This window comes from Musca domestica, unplaced genomic scaffold (assembly GCF_030504385.1).
Source record: "Musca domestica strain aabys unplaced genomic scaffold, Musca_domestica.polishedcontigs.V.1.1 123, whole genome shotgun sequence".
In the NCBI taxonomy this organism is placed as follows: Eukaryota; Metazoa; Arthropoda; class Insecta; order Diptera; family Muscidae; genus Musca; species Musca domestica.
In genome coordinates, this window is record NW_026712161.1 from 993,119 (window position 1) to 1,014,267 (window position 21,149).

Consider the following 21,149-nt stretch of genomic DNA (forward strand, 5'->3'; position numbering starts at 1 on the left):
ATTATTGCCTTTCAATTCTCTTAGAAGTCTCTGAGAGTTGTGACACAAATATTAGGGCTATACTGCTCTCCATGCGCAGGCACATAAATAAAGATAATCACACGTCTGTTGTATGTCTACCGAGTTTTTATTGCTGATAATAATCTACATATAGCATAACACTCTCTTAACCTGTTTTTCTAGGCCCCGAAGATACTCAAATTTATGTCCATTGATTCCGCTCTCTTTTTACTCTCCTTCCACATTGTTTACCTTTTACCATAGAATATGTTTTGCAGGCCTTAGACAATGATAAATATAATGTCGCAGGATATGACTGACGTACTTAGTAGCAATTTCAGTGGCCCAAAAAAAAACATAACTGGGTACTGTGACACTCAAATGGCAAATATGTATTTGAAAAAGAGCGAGAGAGAGAGAGATGGAGTGCTGAGCGCTCTGTATTGACTTTGGTGAAAACAAATTGTTTATTGCAGATGATAAATTTCAAGGGATTCCTTCGTCATCATCATCAGCAGCACCACCGCCACATCTCAGCGAGCATTTGGGGTATAAGCAGATTTTGTTTTTTTGCTCAGCTTAGTCTGGTACGTTATAATTCAGTGATGTTTTTTTATGTGTACGTTTTGTCCTGCAAAATATATGCAGTAGGTACATACATCTTCATGTACATATGTCTGCTTGAATGGCTGTATCGGCTATATGTACTACGTCTAGTCACAGATTGTCTGAGTCCTTTATAGACGTTTCTCGCATTTTGCTATCTACGTATGTAGTATGTATGTATGTTCGCTCTTTTTTTTCTGAGTGGCATGTAATGGAGTACATACAAAGTTTTTGTTGTGTGAAAAATATTGTTGCGTCACGTGTTGGGTGTCCCTAATTTTTCTCAAGCAGACAGACACCTAAGTCGTGAAACAAAAAAAAGGCTAGAGTTTTGGGGATTTTTAAATCTCTTTTATGATGGTAATTTGTAATTCCAAATGTCTGTCATTTCCACAAATGTTTGTAGACAAAGTTTGGTTTTTTTGGGTTTTTTGGATTGTGAAAGGTGTTTTCCGTTATATATTTTATTTGTCCTTTATTGTTAAAGTTTTTCTAATTTTCGGCGTTGTTATTTAATTTTAATGTTAAAGACGTTCAAAGGAGTTATGAAATGGTTTAAGGTGGGGTTGGCAAGGTGAGGTAGTTTAGGGAAGTATGGTTAGTATGTAACAAATGTGGGGAATAAGCCTGTAGCTGTCCACTGTGTGTCTAAATAGCCCAGGCGAGCCTGAGCCGCCACAAGTCCTTATGGACCTACTCTGAAACCCAAAATTCGGCCACTTGAGTCTGGATTTGCGCTCAACTGGCCGAATTTTGGGTGATTCCAACCATTGGTCTGCTAGTCCCGTGATTCCACCCATTAGTCGACTAGCTAATATTTTTCTCCAGGACTCTGATGTCCGACTTTTTGTCGAGAGTCTCTACCGTTACTCCAGAAATCATAAGTTTCATATTCATCTCAGGTTTATGGTTGAGATAAATATTTAGATATAGAAAGTTGTAAAGAATCGCTGACTTGTTTCGCAAGTTATGACAGATAAAAGTATTAATACTTCTGACCCTTTGTGTGTGAGGCACCAGAAGGGTTTCGCAGATATATATCATCTTCACAGCAGATCTTGTGTTAGCAAAAATGTTAGTATGTGTGACATTTGAAGAGAGTTGGATGCTTATTTCGCTTTCGTTGAGGGTTTTGTTATTCAAAATCTTGAACCCTATGTGGGGGAGGTACCAGAAGAAATGGTCCGATCTCTACCATATTTATAACAGATCTTGTGTTAATGGAAATATTGAGATATACCAAGTGTGAATGGAATCGGATGTTAATTTCGCGTTTTATGAGCTCCATGGATATTCAAAATTTTAATCCTTTGTGCGGGAGGTACCAGAAGGAGTGAACCGATATATCCCATCTTCACAGCAGATCATGTGTTAGTAAAAATAAAGGGATGTGTGAAATATGAAGAGAACCGAATGCTTATTTCAGATTTTATGATCATTTTGGCAATTTCAAACTTCGACTATTTGGGAGGGAAGTACCAGAAGTAATGGTTCGATCTCTACCATCTTTATAATAGATCTTCTGTTGATAGAAATATTGAGATGTGCCAAGTCTGAATGTAATCGGATGTTAATTTTTCGTTTTATGATCTTAATGGATATTCAAAATGTGGACCCTTTCGGGGGGAGGTACCAGAAGGAGTGAGCCGATACATTCCATCTTCACAGCAGATCTTGTGTCAATAGAAATAATGGGATGTGTGAATTATGGAGAGAAGCGGATGCTTATTTCGGATTTTATGATGATTTTGGCAATTCCAAATTTGAGCCCTTTGTGGGGGGAGGTACCAGAAGGAATGGTCCAATATATACCAACTTTATAACAGATCTAGAGTTGATAGAAATATGGAGATGTACCAAATCTGAATGGAATCGGATCTTAATTTCGCGTTTTATGAGCTCCATGGATATTCAAAATTTTAACCCTTTCGGGGGAGGTACCAGAAGGAGTGGGCCGATACATTCTATCTTCACACCAAACCCTGGGTTAATAAAAATATTCTGATGTATATAATTTGAAGACAATCGGACTCTTACATCACCTTCTATAAGAGTTTTATTTGTTCAAAATTTCGACCCTTTGTGGGAGAGGTATTTGATGGAGTGAACCAATATTGTATATAAAGAAAATTCGACTCCAAATGTCCTGAAACGGATTTTGTCCAAAGAGACCTATGATCTAATGCCGTTATTTCGATGTGGCACGTTTCTGTCATATCAACTTATATCTACCCTCTTTAGCTCTAGTTATAAAAACAGGATTCCCAAAACGTTGTCTTAAACATAAAACACAAATGTTTTATGCAAACGAAATGACAGAGTGAATGAGAATTATTTGTTGTATGTTACTGCTAATATACATGATTGCAGGTTCTTTACTTCGTAGCAATAGTTTGTTTCAACGAAATCTCGAATTGCATGTCCCTTTTGATGCGAAAACTCCGAGCTATTTTTAAACTATTCACATTGCGTTTCAATTGGCGCCCAATATGAATTCGTCATCCTGAAATATACATAATAACAGGTGGCTGAATTCGCATTACTAGTTTGTTTAAACGAAATCTCCGATTGCAGGCCACTTGATTCGAAGAATTTAAACTATTTTAAAACAATTCACATTGTCTTTTAATCGGCGCCCAATATAAAATCGTCTTCCAAAGATTTTGTTGTCCTTTTTCAAACAAATTAAAATCAAATTGAAATATCTTACTGTATTTAAAGCTTAATTTGTAAGGTATGACATACCGAAAAAATGTCCCGAAAAAGCGTATGGTACTCTATTTTCTCCCGGGACTGAAAATGTGTTTTAATGCAGTGCTGGTTTTTGATATTGGCGCCCAATATCACATTATTAAATGTCGTCGTTTTAATGACTGACTACTGCGAACATTTCCGACTCTTTCTTTTAAAAATTCGAATTAGATCTCGCTTGATCCAATAATCTCAATGTGTTTTAGTGCAGTGCTGGTTTTTGATATTGGCGCCCAATCAAAATCGTCGGCATTATTTAATGTCGTCGTTCTGAAAACTGACTTTCGGGATCATTTCCGACGTTTTCTTGTAAATTTTCGAATTATATCTCGCTTGATCCGATAACCTCAATGTGTTTTAATGCAGTGCTGTTTTTTTAATATTGGCGCCCAGTGCGAACTCGTCAGCATTATTTAATGTCGTCGATCTGAAGACTGACAATTGAGAACATTTCCTACTCATTCTTTTAAAAATTTCGGATTATATCTCGCTTCATCCAATAACCTCAATGTGTTTTAATGCAGTGCTGTTGCGAAATCGTCTGCGTTATTAAATGGAGCCTTTAAAGACTGACTATTGGGAACATTTCCGACATTCTCTTTTATATCTCGCTTGATCCCATAACCTCAATATGTTTTAATGCAGTGCTGCTTTTTTAATATTGGCGCCCAATGCGAAATCGTTTGCCTTATTAAATGTAGCCGTTCTAAAGACTGACTATAAGGAACGTTTGCGACTCTTTCTTTTAAAATTTCGAATTAGATCTGGCTTGATCCAATAACCTCAGAGTAGTTTAATATAGTGCTGGTTTTTGTTACTTGTGCCCAATGCGAAATTGTCCGTATTGTTAAATGTCGTCGTTCTGAAAACTGACTTTTGGGATAATTTCCGACACTTTTTTTTTAAATTTTGGATCTTATCTCGCTTGATCCAATAACTTTAATGTGTTTTAATGCAGTGCTGGTTTTTTGATATTGGCGCCCAATGCGAAATCGTCGGCATAATTAAATGTCGTCGTTCTGAAAACTGACTTTTAGGATAATTTCCGACTTTTTCTTTTATAAGTCATTTGTTCCGATAACTTCAAGCTATTTTTAAACTATTCACAATCTTTTTTTAAACTGTCATTTCCCATAGATTTTTCTCTCGAAGCACAGAAATAATAAATTACGCATTTATAAACTGTAATTAACTTAAATATGTATACAAAAAGAACTCGAACCACAACAGCAAAAACGCCAACAACAGCGCCGGCAACAAAAAGTGCCCAAAGAGTAAATAAAATAAACGTTGCCCTAATAATGTTTAATTGCAAACTACCGCCTATTTAAATTCAGTCAACAAAAGCAACAACGACATTTTTTTGCTGCTGCTACTCAAATTCAACAGTCAGCCAAAGGCAAACCAGCAGCAACAAAAACAACAAGTTTTGCCACCATATTGCAGCGCTCACTTATCGACAGGAAACTTAATTAAAAAAGAACGACATTGACAGCCAAGCAGGCCACCATCAAAAAGAGTTGTTGCACAAAAACAACTGGCAGTGGAAAATAAATGGGTGGCTGCTTGGGGCTGACTGTTTGGCTGACTGACTGACTGGCTACCTTCTATGGCAGCAGACACATGGCCCGGCTCACCAAAAACACTTTTCATGGGGAGTTGCCGAATGCAATTTTGTGGGTATAGACATATTTTGGTGTTGGTTTTTTTGTTTTGCTCGAAAGACTACGACAACAACTTTGGTGTTTTGCCAGACAACTCAGTGCTGGGTACTTCATGTTTCCCCCCGATTTTCTCTGAACTCCTCAAGAGACGGACAAAAAAATATCCGCCAAAATTTTTTCTGTTACTCTGTAATACAATGTTACAGTAAACTTGCAACTTGACTCAAGTTATTTGTGGTTCAAGAAGAAACCAGCCAACAACTGCAAGAACGACCGAAATGGCTAAACTACTTGTGGTAGGTATTAGGAAAACTTGTTTTCAATGTTCAATGAAAATATACGAATTTTTTTCCTCTGTCGGTGTTAGTGGAGTAGTAATGCCAAAGTAAAGTAACAGAACTGGTTTTATCTTGGGATGGTCGCTGCTAACAAGATTTGTGAATTATTTTTCGTTGGCACATGCAGAGGTACTTAGCGTGGATAATGTTGAATTGAAATATACACTCGAATATATAATACTTAACTGAGGCTACAGTGATGCTGTAGCCTGTCTCTATACTATGTTAAAATTGCATATATACTTATAATTAGGATTAAAGGCTCATAACGTTCTCCTAAAAAGGATGAAACATTGTCTTAAAGACCAAAGCCTTTTATGTAAACGAAATTACAAAGTAAATGAGAATTATTTGTTGTGTATTACTGTGAATATGCATTGTAAAAGATGTTTGAATTCGCAGGATTAGTTTGTTTTAAAGACACGTCGGATTGCAGGTCGCTTGATTCGAAAAATTTAAGCTATTTGTGAAACTATTCACAATGTGTTTCAATTGGCGCCCAATATGAAAACAACTTCTGAATTTTTCGCTACTTAAATTTTGCTTAATTTACAGGTCGAGATGAAAATACTGCAACCAACTTCTGAACTTCTTTAAGCGCCGGTCATGGTGATTGTGTGGGCCGCCATAACAGCCGATGGTCGCTCTCCGCTCGTATTAATCGACGGTGGCATCAGAATAAATGCCGAATATTACCGCGAAAATATTCTGGGCACGCAAACATTTTGGCCGCAGACCTTGGACATACTAACAGGACTCAGCATGCGCCACCCAAGAATGGTTACAAAATGAGGTTCCGCGTTTTTTTTTTTCAGCGCACAATGGCCACCAAAATCTCCGGATACCAATCCGTTAGACTATTGTGTCTGGAGTATTTTGGAAAACAAGGTTGGCACTAAAAAATACCAAAGTGTCGATCACCTCAAGCAAGCGCTTCGCCGGGAATGGGCCAAAATACCGCAGAGCAACATTCGGGCAGCGTGTTACGGTTTCATTGGCCGTGCCAAATGTGACCAATTCGAATAAATGCCGAATATTATCGCGAAAATATTCTGGAGGGTGTATTAAAGCCTTGAGCACGCAAACTTTTGGCCGTAGACCCTGGACATTCCAACAGGACTCATCACCATAGTAAGAATGGTTTCAAAATGAGGTTCCTCGCTTCATTTCCAGCGCACAATGGCCACCAAAATCTCCGGATACCAATCCGTTAGACTATTGTGTCTGGAGTATTTTGGAAAGCAAAGTTGGCACTAAAAATACCAAAATGTCGATCACCTCAAGCAAGCGCTTTGCCGGGAATGGGCCAAAATACCGCAGAGCAACATTCGGGCAGCGTGTGACGGTTTCATTGGCCGTTTGAAGGACATAATCGTGCCAAAGGTGACTAATTCAAACAAATCTAAAATTATTCTAAGATTTGATGATATTTCCGACATTTTATACCATCCACCATAGTATGGAGGGTATATTAAGTTTTTCATTCCGTTTTTAAGGTTCATTGGCCGTTTGAAGGAAATAATTCGTGCCAAAGGTGACCAATTCGAACAATTGTAAACTAATTCTAAAATTTGATGCTATTTCCGACATTTTTATACCCTCCACCGTAGTATGGAAGGTATATTAAGTTTGTCATTCCGTTTGTAACACCTCGAAATACACATTTTAGACCCCACAAAGTATATATTCTGGATTAGCATAAAATTCTATGTCGATTTAGCGATGTCCGTCCGACTGTCTGTCTGTTTAAATCACTCTAGCTTCCGAACGAATTGAAGTAGATTGATAAAATGTTATCTCTGCAGGACTTTTGGTATTGAAAATGGGCCATGTAGGTTTACGTTTTGGCATAGTCCCCATATAAATGTACCTCCCGATATTCGGTATTTTGATGATTTTAGCGACATTATTCACCGGAATCGTTTCAAATTACGTATTTAGAGTTCGTAATGGGAACTACAGTCTGTGACAGAAAATTGTTTGTGCAGGTCCAGGTTTTCGTATAGGCCCCATATAACGGTACCTCTCGATGTTCTGTATTTTGGTCTTTTTAGCGACATTTTTCACCGGAATTATTTCAAATTTGGTATTTAAAGTTCGTTATGGATACTACAGCCTATGACAGAAAATTGTCAGTGCAGGTTCACGTCTTCGTAGAGCCCCCATATAACGGTACCTTCCGATATTCGATATTTTAATGATTTCGGCGACATTATTAACTGGAATTGTTTAAAATTTGGTATTTGAAGTTCGTAATGGATACTTCAGTCTAAGACAGAAAATTGTCTATGCAGGTCCAGGTCGTCTTATAGTCCCAATATAATTGTACCTCCCGGAATTTTGGTGATTTTATCTACATTATTACCGATTTTTTTGTTAAGTTTCGCATATTTATATATTTTAATGTCCGTTGACAAATATGACCTATTCAGGTCCATGTCGTCGTCGTATAGACCCTAATATCACAGCTACATTCGGTAGTTTTAAAATTTTAATAGAATTTTTAACGGATTTTATTGTTTTTGAGAATTGCCAAATTCGTTCCAAATGGTGGAGGGTATTCAAAGTTCGACCTGGGCGAACTTACACATTTTTTACTTGTTTGCTTTCATTCAATAAAACTTAAAAAAAATATATAAAAATTATGGCGTTTGACTTTGTTGCAGAATTTTTTTATCCCACCCTGTAATTTTAGCTTGACCTAATTGCATATTGACTAATTTTTCTTTCTCTTCTTTTTTAGGTATGTACGAAAATTGATTATTGAAAATTGTTGGATCTACTTATGATAAGTAAGTATTCTGTATATAACTTCTTTTCTTAAATGGAAAATGCAATATCATCTCAAACTGTAATTTGGACCCTAACATGCACGCCTAGAACAGTAACACCTTTTTCAGAACCTGCACATTGGCTGGTCATTGTACGGAGGTTGCTTCACTGCTGGTACTTGTCGAATATTGTGTGCAAGGTAACACTTCGGCGTAGTCCAGATGAGAAGGAGTGTAATGTCAGCTCCAGGCCCGCGACGGTTCTTCGACGATTCGATTTGTAGAAAACCACTTTTAGTCAGTGGACCACGACGGCTCTTTGAATGGGACGTAGGCTTAGGTTTTCTCGCTTCGCTATGATTCGGTTTCAACCTCATCCACTGCTTATAACGATGATTTATAACTCTCTTCGATCTTGGTATCAAAGGCCCACGACGTCACTCCGAATTAAGGGCTCAACACGGCACTTTGTTATCCTTTCAATTTTAATTTTTCCACTTTCAATATCCGAGGCCCTCGAAAGCCTTTGAATTTTACTTAAATTCACGTTTTTCGGATTGTCAAGGCACTTGACACCCTTGGATTTCAATTAAATCCCGGGTTTCTTTCTTTTTTCCAAGGCTCATGACGGCACTTGGTTTCCACTTTGATTTAGTTTTATTTCTTTTTAATATCCAAGGCTCACCGCGGCTCTTGCATTTCACTTAAATACCGGTTTATTTTAAATCCAAGATCCACGGTTAAAAAGTTACAAGTGACACTAGGGCGTTATCCTTTCTTTTGCCGGTTCACCACAGACTGATCCCATGTCAAGCCTCGTCTGTCCTTTAAGATCTCGCAGAGAGCTCCAGGCTACTTCCAATGGCCTTCCCGATGTGGACGGGATCAAAAAAGAAAAATTCAGTAAAAACAAGTAAAAAAGCTGTAAGATCGGCCGGGCCGAACTTTGAATACCCTCCACCATTTGGTACAAATTTGGCAATTTTCAAAAAAAAAAAAAATGTCAAAGGCTGTAGTATCCATTACGAACTTCAAATGCGAAATTTGAAACAATTCCGGTAAATAATGTCGCTAAAATCATCAGAATACCGAATATCGGGGGGTACCGTTATATGGGGGCTATAGGAAGAAGTGAGCCTACATGTCCCATTTTCTGTTTTATGATGTAGTATCTATAACGAACTTCAAATACAAAATTTGAAACAATTCCGGTAAATAATGTCACTAAAACATCAGAATACCGAATATCTAGGGGTACCGTTATATGGGGGCTACGCGAAGAAGTGGACCTACATTTTCAATACCAAAAGTCCTGCTGACATAATACACATTTGAGTAAAATTTTATCAACCTACTTCATTTCGTTCGGAAGCTAGAGTGATTTCCACAGACGGACGGACATTGATAAATCGACATAGAATTTTATGCTGATCAAGAAAATATTTATGCTGATCAAGAATGGGGCACGATTTTTGCCGTCACAACTTTCTCGATGACCATAGATTATTTCTCCCACTGGGTTGTCATGGACTTATAGATCTTCAATCAAGACTGCAACCTCATGCATGTTCAAAGTTTGAGGACCTCCCAGTTCCAGGGTGTGGGAGCAAAATTTACTCATTCAAAATTATTTTCGTCTAATTTTTTTCTCGGGTGTATTCAGTTTTCACAGTTCAAACATATTCCAACAACAAAGAAGCAGTTCCATGCCTCAAGGGGCCAAAAGCATTAGTCGCCGTAATGCTGTGGTATATTCATGTTTTCTGCATGCCTACAATGCATAAAGTGGTGTTCAATGCACTTGTTCCCCCAAAACGCAGTAGCCGCCGGCTTGAAAAACTTGGTGTGGTGGTACAAACTTCAACTTCGAAAAAAAAAACGCCAAGCGAGAAAAAAATACCTTCATACAATAATTTTTTTCTTCTGTGGCATTGCAATGCTTCTTTGAATGTTTGTTGTTGTTGTTGGGCCTTTTTAGCTGCAGCACCATCAAAGTTGTTTGTTGTTGAGTAGGTCAGGAATGTTACGACGACGACGACGGCAACGGACAAAGACGACGAAGATAACTAACGGCAACAACAGCGGACATTAATAATGATTGCTGGCTGGCTGGTTGGTTGGGAGGCCGAGTTTGGGTAGCTGGTGCCTGCCTATTCTGCCGCTGCAGCAGCATTTGATGGCGTTTTATTGCTCTTGGCTTTTATGTCTATACAACATGCCATGCAACTTTGTAAAACAGAGTTGTGTGTGTGAGTCTATGGGTTTGTTACAACTTCAAACAACCAGTCCATGGTACAGGGTAAAGTGTGGCAACATAGAGAGATGAAAAAAAAAACATAACAGAAGACAAAAAAAAACGGCCAAGCCTCAGTCATTGCCACACTAACTCACATATTTACAGTTATGTCTGATGATTGTTGTTGTTTGGTTGCCTGCCTAACTGGCTGGTTGGCTGGGATACTTTACCTCTTCTTGTTGTTGCCTGACCCCGTTCGAGGCAGCCTGAACCCAACCGGTTGTTTGATTGTTGTTAGGCTAAGCTGCAATGTTACAACGTTTGATTGGCTAAGAGGAAAAGGTTGTCGAATGGGTTTTTGGTGGCATGAACTTGCCTTCCACACACACACACTCACACACACAGAGTGGAGAGGAAAGGGTATTTGGTTGCAAATGTGTTTTTCTCATGTTTTTTCCTCGCCTAAACTTGATTTACGTATTAATGTGCTTAGAAGAATTTTTCTTATTACTTTTTTGTGGCGTTATATCTTCCACAGCACTTTGTCTTAGATTTTATTATTTTTTTGTCCTCAGTTCTTAATTTACTGTTTAATCTGTCGAGATTATACAGATACCGGTATAAGTCTCAGTGATTTTTGTACTATAATTAACAGTTTTGATATTTTTTTTCGGGTCAAATGGTCATTTACAGGTCTACATAGGTAATCGTATTTTATTGCGAAATTATTTAAATTGTCTTCAAATCATAATAAGTATGCCTCGAACTCCTCTCATTGGCCTTGAAACTGTCCTTAGATTGCTTTGAGACACTTTTGGCGCGAAGAGAGTCATCAGACGAACTCTCTTTGACTTTAAACAATCCTTTGGCTCGAAAGAATATCATCAGTTCTGTTTTGTAATAAAGCAAAATACACTCGGTAAGCTTCGAAATGGTAATAGTATCCTTTAAACTACTCACAGTTGCTTCAAACTTCCACTTTAATTTTTCTTAACTCAATTTGAATTAAACGAGCCATGCTCAAAATACCACTGGGCGGATTTCACTTAAATAAATCTTAATGTGCTTCAAACCCTAAACAGATTTCAAATAGACTTGGCTCGAAAGAGAATCATCAGAGGACGGTGCCTACCTATAATCGAGCGAATACAGGGTGAAATAAAAAATAACTGCAACAAAGTCAAACGTCATAATTTTTACATTTTTATATCCTACATCACAAGGTGGTCAGGATATTATGTCTTTGTGCATGTGTTTGCATGATCTGCATAGAATCACACTCTGAGTCGATTTATGCATGTCCGTCCGTCTGACTGTCCGTCTGTCCATGTATTTTTGTAAACAAAGTACAGGTCGTATTTCCGATTCAGATGAAATTTTGCACAAATCATTTGTTTGGCGCAAGGACGAACCCTATTGAAATTGGAGATAATCGGTCAAAATTTAGGTATAACTCCCACATATATTTTTGTCCAATTTGCCTTATATTGTGCACTAAACGTGTAATATCAGACCAAATAGTATAAATTAGGCCTGAAAATATGTATGCCAAATTTGATCAAAATCGGTTCAGATACAGCTGTAGCTCCCATATATATTGTTCATCCGATTTGACATTTTTGTCCTCCGCAGCCGTAATATGCACTCTGTAACAACAATATTTGGGGAAATATATCAAATACAATTCAAAAATACCATCGCTAAATTTTATCGCAATCGGTTAATATTTGGATATAGCTCCCATGTATATAGCTCCGATATGCCTTTCATTTTGCACCAAACGTGTAATATTAGCCCAAATTGAATGGAATTCGGCACTAACGACCAAATTGAGTCTAGAAACCAGTATGTCAAATTTAGTGGAAATCGGTTCAGGTATAGCTATAGCTCCCATACATATTGTTTATCAGATTTGTTCAATTTGCCCCGCATAGCCGTAATATGGACTCCGTAGTAACGATATTCGGGGAAATATAACAAATACAGTTCAGAAATACCTTTGTCATATTTTCTCGAGATCGGTTCAGAATTTCAAGTTATTTCTGCACAAAATGGATAGCACAAACCCGAATTGAGAAGGTGCAAATGTCTCGGCAAATTTAGAAGAAATCGAATCAGAGGAGGATATTCCTCCCATATATTAGTTCCTTTGGATTATTAATTAGTACTATAATCATAGTTGGTATGATTTAATTCTCACAAATTCCCCATGACAACTTTTATTTGTTATGTGAAGCTCTATTAAATATGCAATGTGGTGTAGGGTATCATAAAGTCGGCCCACCCAACTTTAAGACTTTCTTTACTGTTTTTTTTTTTAAATTTTATTGAATGAAAGCAAAAATTGTCGGAAATAGCATCGAATTGGTCACCTATGGCACGAATTATGACCTTCAAACTGCCAATGAGACCCTCACACGCTTTGGCCCATTCCCGACGAAGCGCTTGCTTGAGGTGATTGACACTTTGGTATTTTTTTAGTTCCAACTTTGCTTTCCAAAATACTCCAGACACAATAGTCCAACAGATTGGTATCCGGAGATTGGAAATGAAGTAAGGAACCTCATTTTGTAGCCATTCTTGGGTGGCGCGTGCTGAGTGCGATGGCGCTGAGTCCTGTTGAAATGTCCAAGGTCTGCGGCCAAAATGTTTGCTTGCCCAAGGCTTTAATACACCCTTCAGAATACTTTCGCGATAATATTCGGCATTTATTCTGATGCCACGGTCGATTAATACGAGCGGAGAGCGACCATCAGCTATTATGGTGGCCCACAACATCACCATGGCCGGAGCTTGAGTTCTGGTGGCCAACCGAAGGTGCATATTTTCAGCTGACCTCTTTGGCAGGTAAAGACGATCAGTTTGTTTGTTTACAAACTGCTGGACAATGAATGTTTTCTCATCGGAGATCGGAGAAACCCAAATTCGGCAGTTCACCAGTTTCGGCCAAGCGAAGCAACTTCTTAGCTCTTTTGAGTCTATTTTCTTTCTGTTGCGGTGTAAGTTCTTGCACTTTTTGGAATTTCAATGGTTCTCATCTCATTATTCAATATTTGCCGAATGGAATATTGCGATATGTTAAGCTCAGAGCCATTTTTCGGCCACTGCGACGCCGGGTTCGATCTTTACTTTTCGGACCATTTCTGCTGATTTTGCTTGTTTTCTTCCGTCCACTTCCTTGACGTCGGGCTACGCTACCAGTATCGAAGTAAAGAGTTATGGTACGAGACACAAAAGATTTATTCACATTTAAATGCTGGATTGCTCTAACGATAGCCATATGTGGTTCTCCAGCTAAATATAAAGAAATCACACTATCACGCTTGAATTCCATCACGAATAACTTTTTTTCTGGAAAATTTTCACCAAAATATTTTTGTACGCTTGTAAACAATATAATGAGCTAACACTGGAATAATTTAAACAGCTGTCGGACGAGTGGCCTAGAAATGACAGCAGTCTGAAATTGGTTACGGTTTTTCCATCTCACCCTGTATATTAGTTTATATAACACTCTGTATACTTCCGACTGAATGTAGAATGCTTCAAACTTCTCCCCCTGGCTTCCAACTACTCGCCTCAAACTTCTCTCCATTCTTAAAATTAATCGCATCAAACTTTCGCTGTTTTCTTACCCTTTCTTTTACCTTTTTTTAAAAACTGCCTCCCCTTTTTTTACATCCAACCACAAAAATAAATCCAACAACTATTTTATTTTTGCGTCAAACTTCTTGGCAACTTTATTTATTCTTTGTCTTGGATCAACCGAAACTATTTTATGTTCAAACACCCAAACCACTATTAGGTTGAGCCAAACTCCTCATAGATCCCATCAAACTTCCCTTATGTTCAACCTTTTGTTCCATTCAAATATCTTCAGATTCAGTCAAACTATTCTCGTTCTAACCTCCAGTTGATAAAACTTTCCTTATTTGCTGTCAAACACCCTTAGTGCAAGTTGGAGTGATGTACATTTAAATCAAACTCTCTAAGTCTAAGATAAGTTGGCATTTAAATTGAGTCAAAACCTTCAAAGATTCATTCAAACTTTCTTTAGTTTCAATCTAACTTGTTTAGATTATGTCAAACTAATCTTAGTTTAATCAAACTTCCTTTAGTTTCAGACAAACATCCTTAGATGTAGTCAAGCCGTCCTAAATTTGATCAAACTTCTCTTAGTCGGAATCAAACTAACCTCTAGTCGATTAAACTTTCCGCACACACAGTCAAACATCCTCAGTATAAGTATGACTGCTTTAAATTTTAGTCAAATGATCCCATTCCGAGATTAGCTAGCTTTAAAAATGAGTCAAACTCCCTATAGATTCGATTAAACTTCCCTTATTTTCAATCCAACTTGATTTGATTAAGTCCAACTATACTTGGTTTGAACAAACTTCCTTTGCATTCAGCCAACAAGCTGCCAGAAGTTTGATTCAAAATAAAAGGTTATTGGAAGAACCATCCTCGAATTTTTATCGAAATTTCATTAGTTTGAATCGAACTAGCAGAAGTTTGAAAGAAACTAACAGAAGTTTGAATCAAACTACATAAAATTCCTATCAACCATTGTAAGTTTGAATTCTGAATTTCGCATCAAACTAAGAATTACTAGCAATAAACTCCCTGGGCCTTAGATCAAACTCAAAATTTGCCCGATTTTTAGTACCCTGTCACAACCCTCTGACAGATTTTCCTATTCGCCTCCATCACTCTCCCCATTAAATATGCACTTTAATACCTCCCTTTCTGCATTATAATAATTTAATATTTATTAAAAACAGCCAACCTCTCCTCAGAGTTCTCCACAACTTATGCCTGCAATGTCAGGCACAACTGATAGCAGGAAAAAGTTTTTCCTATGCCGCCTTTACGTTTTCCTTGTGCGTGTTAAAGTTTTATTAAAACTTTCCTTCAAGTTGTGCTAGTCTGCCTGTCTTATATTAAAGCCCTTGATTTAGTTTTCCAACTACTACCCCCTTTTTTCGGTATCCTCGAACCGGAAGTAAATCAGCGTCAGCAATAACAACAACAACACCATGATTACTTTTAAACGTATTTTCTGTTGAAAGGAAAGTCTCGACATCATCCTAGCCTATAGAAGGCAAAAACAAAGTTTTTTGTTGTTGTTGGGGGGAAAACTTTAAAATTTATTGTCTTGTTTATCATGTAAATGGGTTAAAGTTTACATGCATTGAATGTTTAAGGGAGGGGCGATGGGGAAGAGGGGTAGTACAGTAAACGACGGATAAATGCAAAACGGATAAATGCAAAAAACGCATAAGTGCATGTCCAATTGAAGCCGCGAGTCTTTTTTACGGTTTTACATGCAAAAATACCCGGTTAAATGCAACACGCATAAATGCAAACAACTCATATATGCATGAGTTTTCCAAACCAAAAAGTACTTTTTTAGTGTCAGTTTACATTTATAAATGCACATCTCTAATAAACATACTACACTTTTATCCAACTCCTCAGAAATGAGCAGCACATGTGAATAAATAAAATCAGCTGTCTTTATTTGCGTATTTTATTGCTGGATAAAACATATCTATGGTTTTTGTAAGTTCATGAGCTTTTTATTGACTTTTGATTTAAATATGTTAATATTTTTGTTCCTAACAGACAACCATGAGCTCAAAACATACGCTCACCGTAAAGGAAAAGTTGAGATTAATTGAGTCTTTTAAAACCGGCTGCAGTCGAAAGGACCTAGCTGATAAGTATAAAGTTAATATATCAACAGTCTCAAGAATTTTAAAAAATCAAGGAAAGTTTGAAGCTTCAAGGACTGGCCAGGAGAATATCATGCGGAAACGCTTTAAACCAGGGCATTATGACATGGTAAACAAGGCCGTTACAACATGGTTTAAAGACTTGAGATCAAAGAATGCAGTCATTACAGGGCCAATGATATGTGAAAGAGCTAATCAGTTTGCTATTTCAATGAAAATTGATAATTTTGAAGCAAACGATGGTTGGTTGCAGCGCTGGAAAAAAAATCAAAACATTACTTTTCGAAAAATTTGCGGGGAAAAGGCTGCTGCTGACTATGGGGCTGCTGGAGTTTGGACAAAATCAACCCTACCAAATTTAATCAAAAACTTATCTCCTGATCAAGTGTACAATGCCGATGAGGCAGGACTATTTTATAAGGCACTACCTACAGGGACATATGCATCAAAAGGCGAGTCAGTGTTTGGTGGAAAAATTTCCAAACTGCGATTGACTCTCCTATTTTTATGTAATTCGGACGGGTCTGATAAGCATGTGTATGTGATTGGAAAAGCAAATAATCCACATTGCTGCAGGGGAAAAACGATGCCAATCAAATATTATGGACAACCTAATGCGTGGATGACGACTTCCATATGGATTGAAATTTTAAACAACTTCGACAAAATCCTGAAAAAGAACATTGTTCTTTTTGTTGATAACGCAAGCTGTCATAAGATTCCCAATGAGGTTATTTTTAAACATATAAAAATACATTACTTGCCACCAAATACAACATCCCTCATCCAACCTCTGGATCAGGGCATAATTAAAAACTTTAAAGTGCAATACCGCTCATGCCTAATCCGTAAACAGTTATTGGCTCTGGAGGGAGGTATGTCATCTGAAAATTTTTCAAAAAGGATAACTGTTCTGCAAGCACTTAAAATGATCAAAAGGGCTTGGTGGCTTGTAACGCCTACGGTGATTAAAAACTGTTTTAAAAAAGCCGGGTTCATAAATCATGAAGAAGAAACGAATGTTCTAGAGGATTGTGAAACCATCGATTTACCCCCAATTCCGGAAAAAGAGTTTTCTTCTATTATAGACTGTGACGACAATTTAGAATGCTACGGTGATCTTACTGAAAGCGATATTTTAAAGGAAATTGGTTGGGTAAACGGAGATAAAATTCCTGATCATATTGATGAGCGTGTTGACGATTCCGATTGTGCCGTAGATCCTCTTCCTAGTCGCACGGAGGCTATAAAAGCATACAACATTTTCAAAAACTATTGTGAAAGCAATAACTTGGATTTTGATTTTGAAAAAATGGAAGATGCATTATTGAAGCTAAAGACAGAAAGTTTGATTCAAAAAAAGATCTCAGATTTTTTTAGTACACATGAGTAAATCTCAATTTTTTTTATAAAAACAAGTTTTAAGATAAATAATTTTTCTGAACAGAACTGATTTTTTCTATTTCCTTCAAGTTGTCGATGCATAAAATGCCGGACACTTGGTCAGAAAATAAGAAAACTAAAACCAAAAAATTAACTTTGTGATTTTTTTTACTTTATAAATTGTTTGAACTAATTTTTAAGTTTTTTAATATATGTATGTTCATAAGCGTACAATGTGGATTAAATACAAATAAAATAAAAAAATTATTTAAAAATAGTTCTTTTCTTAATATTTTCATGTAATAATTGTTTTCTAAAAATGGAACAATGTTTACATAAATGCAATTATCATGCAGTTATGCAATGTTAGTGTAAATGCAATCGTTGTGCATTTATCCGAGGTTTGCATAAATGCAAAAAACGGATAAGTGCACAAAAACTTACTAGAAAAACGATGTGCATTTATCCGTAGTTTACTGTATAGCACAAATGGATATTGGCAAAGTTGTACTATTCTTAAGTCGAAGGCGCAATACAAATGGGCGGGCAGTCTATTCGTTACAAGGTTCTGAACTTAAATTGTTTGGCATTTAGGCCAAATTGGAAAGATATGGTTTTCAGCATTTAATGAGGTTTATTAAAGTAGCGGAGGGAGGAGAGAAGAGTTATTAAAAACAAAGTTTAATTTTTCATAATTGGCTTAATCAACAGTTATTAGCCATAATTTAGATTGGAGGGAAATGTAACACGAAAATGTGTTAAAAGATAATCGGGAATTAGGATAATGAGGAAAGGTATGCTTACTTGAAGAGGAATTATTAAGAAAGTAATTGAAATTCATAAAAAAGAATTAAGAGGGCTTCACGAGGAAGACTAGGGGCCTCCTTAAAACGACCAAGGGGCCCCATGAAAAAAAAGGAAAATATTGTTGTGTAGATGGCGGTTGGAATCAAACTGAGGAGAGTTTGAATCAAATTAAGGTGAGTTTGAATCCAACTGTAATTAATTGTAGTTTGAATCAAATTTAGTATAGTTTGAAAAAACTTAGGGAGGTACAAATCCAACTAAAGTTGGTAAAACAGAGAGTGGTTTGAATCAAACTAAGGTGAGTTTGAACGAAGCTAAATGAAATTTGAATCAAACTATGTGTTTTTGAATCAAACTTGCTTTAGTTTTAATCAAACTTAGGGAGGTATAAATCAAGCTAAAGGTAGTATTAATAAAACAGAATGTTGTTTGAATTGAATTAAGTTGTGTTTGAATCAAACTAAGGTAGTATAAATCAAGTGTCGACTGAATCAAACAAAAGGTAGTATGAATCAAGTGTTGTTTGAATCAAAATAAGTGTAGTTCGAATCGAACTTAGTGTAGTTTGAATCAAACAAGGGGGAGTTTGAATCAAATTACCAATCTAAAGGTAGTATGAATCAAACTAAGTGTAATTTGATTCAAACAAAGTGCAGTTTAAATCAAACTAAAAAAAATTGATCCAAACCAAGATTAGTTGTTGACAAATTACGGAGTTTGAATCGAACTGAGCGCATCAAAAGAAGGAAATTGAATTTTCTGCAGATGATCCTTCACCAAGACTTTGTATGAAGACCTGCTGATCTTTCGTTCAGAGTACCTTTGATCTTCCATATAAAAGACCTGTTGGTCTTTCTTACAAAAGTCCTGTTGATCTCCTGTATAAAAGTCCGGTTGATCTTCTGTAGAGAAGACCTTTTGGCCTTCTGCATAGAAGACCTTTTGGTCTTCTGTATAGATGACCTTTTGGTCTTCGCTGTAGAAGACCAGTTGGTCTACTTCCATATAGAAGACCGCTTGGTGCTCTTCCGTACGGAAGATCCCATATAGAAGACCATTTGGTTTTCTCCCATATTGAAGACCAGATAGTCTTCTCTATAGTGGCAGTGGTCGAAAAATGGCTCATGAGCTGAACATATCGCAATATTCCATTCGGCAAATATTGAAAAATAAGCTCAGGATAAAGCCATTGAAATTTCAAAAAGTACAAGAACTTACACCGCACCATAAAGAAAATAGACTCAAAAGAGCTAAAGAGTTTCTTCGCTTGGCCGAAAGTGGTGAACTGCCGAATTTGGTTTTCTCCGATGAGAAAACATTCGTTGTCCAGCAGTTTGTAAAGAAACAAAATGATCGTGTTTACTTACCAAAGAGGTCAGATGAAAATGTGCTCCCTCGGTTGGCCACCAGAACTCAAGCGCCAATCATGGTGATGGTGTAGGCCGCCATAACAGTCGATGGTCGCTCTCCGCTCCTATTAATCGACCCTGGCATCAGAATAAATGTCAAATATTATCACGAACATATTCTGGAGGGTGTATTAAAGCCTTTGACATGCAAACATTTTGGCTGCAGACCTTGGACAGTCCAACAGGACTTAGCACCTTCGCACTCAGCACGCGCCACCCAAGAATGGTTACAAAATTAGGTTCTTCAAAACCACCAAAATCTTCGGATACCAATCCGTTGGACTATTGTGTCTGGAGTCTTTTGGAAGGCCAGGTTGGCACTAAAAAATACCAAAGTGTCGATCACCCCAAGCAAGCGCTTTGCCGGAAATGGGCCAAAATACCGCAGAACAACATTCGGGCAGCGTGTGACGGTTTCATTGGCTGTTTGAAGGCTATACTTTGTACCAAAGGTGACCAATTCGAACAAATCTTAACTTATTCTAAAATTTGATGCTATTTCTGACATTTTTTGCTTTCAACCAATAAAATTGAAAACAAATGTAAAAATTACGGCGTTTGATTTTTTTGCAGTTTTCTTATCTCACCCTTTATTGAATATTCTTATTAAATAAATAAATATTAAATATTTTTTTCTGCTTCATCTGGCTCACTAAATTTCGGCATGTAATCCCATTTTAGCTTCAGGTCTAAAAACTCATTATATATATTTTTTTGGTTACTGCCTTTTTTTTTCTGTTGGCTTACTTTTTGAGGTTTGTAATTGAAAAGAGTGTTTATGTTTATGATGTTTTAGTCTTGTAAGGACTAACTCTTAGACAGTGGATTTCCACATAAGTGCAATAGTGTGCGTAAACAGAGGAAAAGCTACCCCTTCCAGGTTTTTGAGACTTCTTCTTAACAGATTTTTAGTCTTTTATCCACTATTGCTTTCCTTCCCCATTATCTCTTGCGTGGTCCTAGTTACGTAGACAATTTTTCGTATTATTTTATATATTTTTTTCTGCCGCACATGTTGAGCATTTTCATGACGTTGTATTGACATATATGTAATGGAGAGTTAGTGTGTATTTGTGTAATGGGTATATTGAAGTTACCCCCCCTATGACAATTACTAGCCAGCCAACCACCATCATGCCTTAAGGCCAAGGTATTTAAACTAACACCATCCATATTACAGTTTATTACACAAAATGTTATGGCTTTTTATGATGGTATTTCGCATAATGGCTTAGTGTAATGTTGTTTGGTTGTTGTATGTGTAGTTTCTTATAGGCGAATAAGTGTACACTGTGGAAAATGGAGATGTGAGGGTATGGGGGATACTTGTAGTTGGCTAACTAGTCTTGTCTTTCTTTCATTTCTCGATTTGGATAGACTTGTGTTGTGTTTGGTGTTGTGTCTCTGCTTTTGCCCTGTCAATCAAATTTGTCATGTAAAAATCTG

General features: G+C 37.1%; 2 protein-coding genes across 5 annotated transcripts in view; both read left to right on the top strand.

Annotated features, from left to right (window-relative positions):
- LOC109611694 (serine-rich adhesin for platelets-like) overlaps positions 1 to 21,149 on the top strand; it is a 279,269-nt gene that overhangs the window by 141,220 nt on the left and 116,900 nt on the right. The gene's annotated exons all lie outside the window — the stretch shown is intronic.
- LOC131800698 (tigger transposable element-derived protein 6-like) lies at positions 15,606 to 17,893 on the top strand. The gene is made up of 2 exons (XM_059118368.1): positions 15,606 to 15,931; positions 15,995 to 17,893. Exons 1-2 carry the CDS (start codon positions 15,923 to 15,925, stop codon positions 17,495 to 17,497), a joined length of 1,512 nt encoding a protein of 503 aa, XP_058974351.1. The 5' UTR covers positions 15,606 to 15,922; the 3' UTR covers positions 17,498 to 17,893.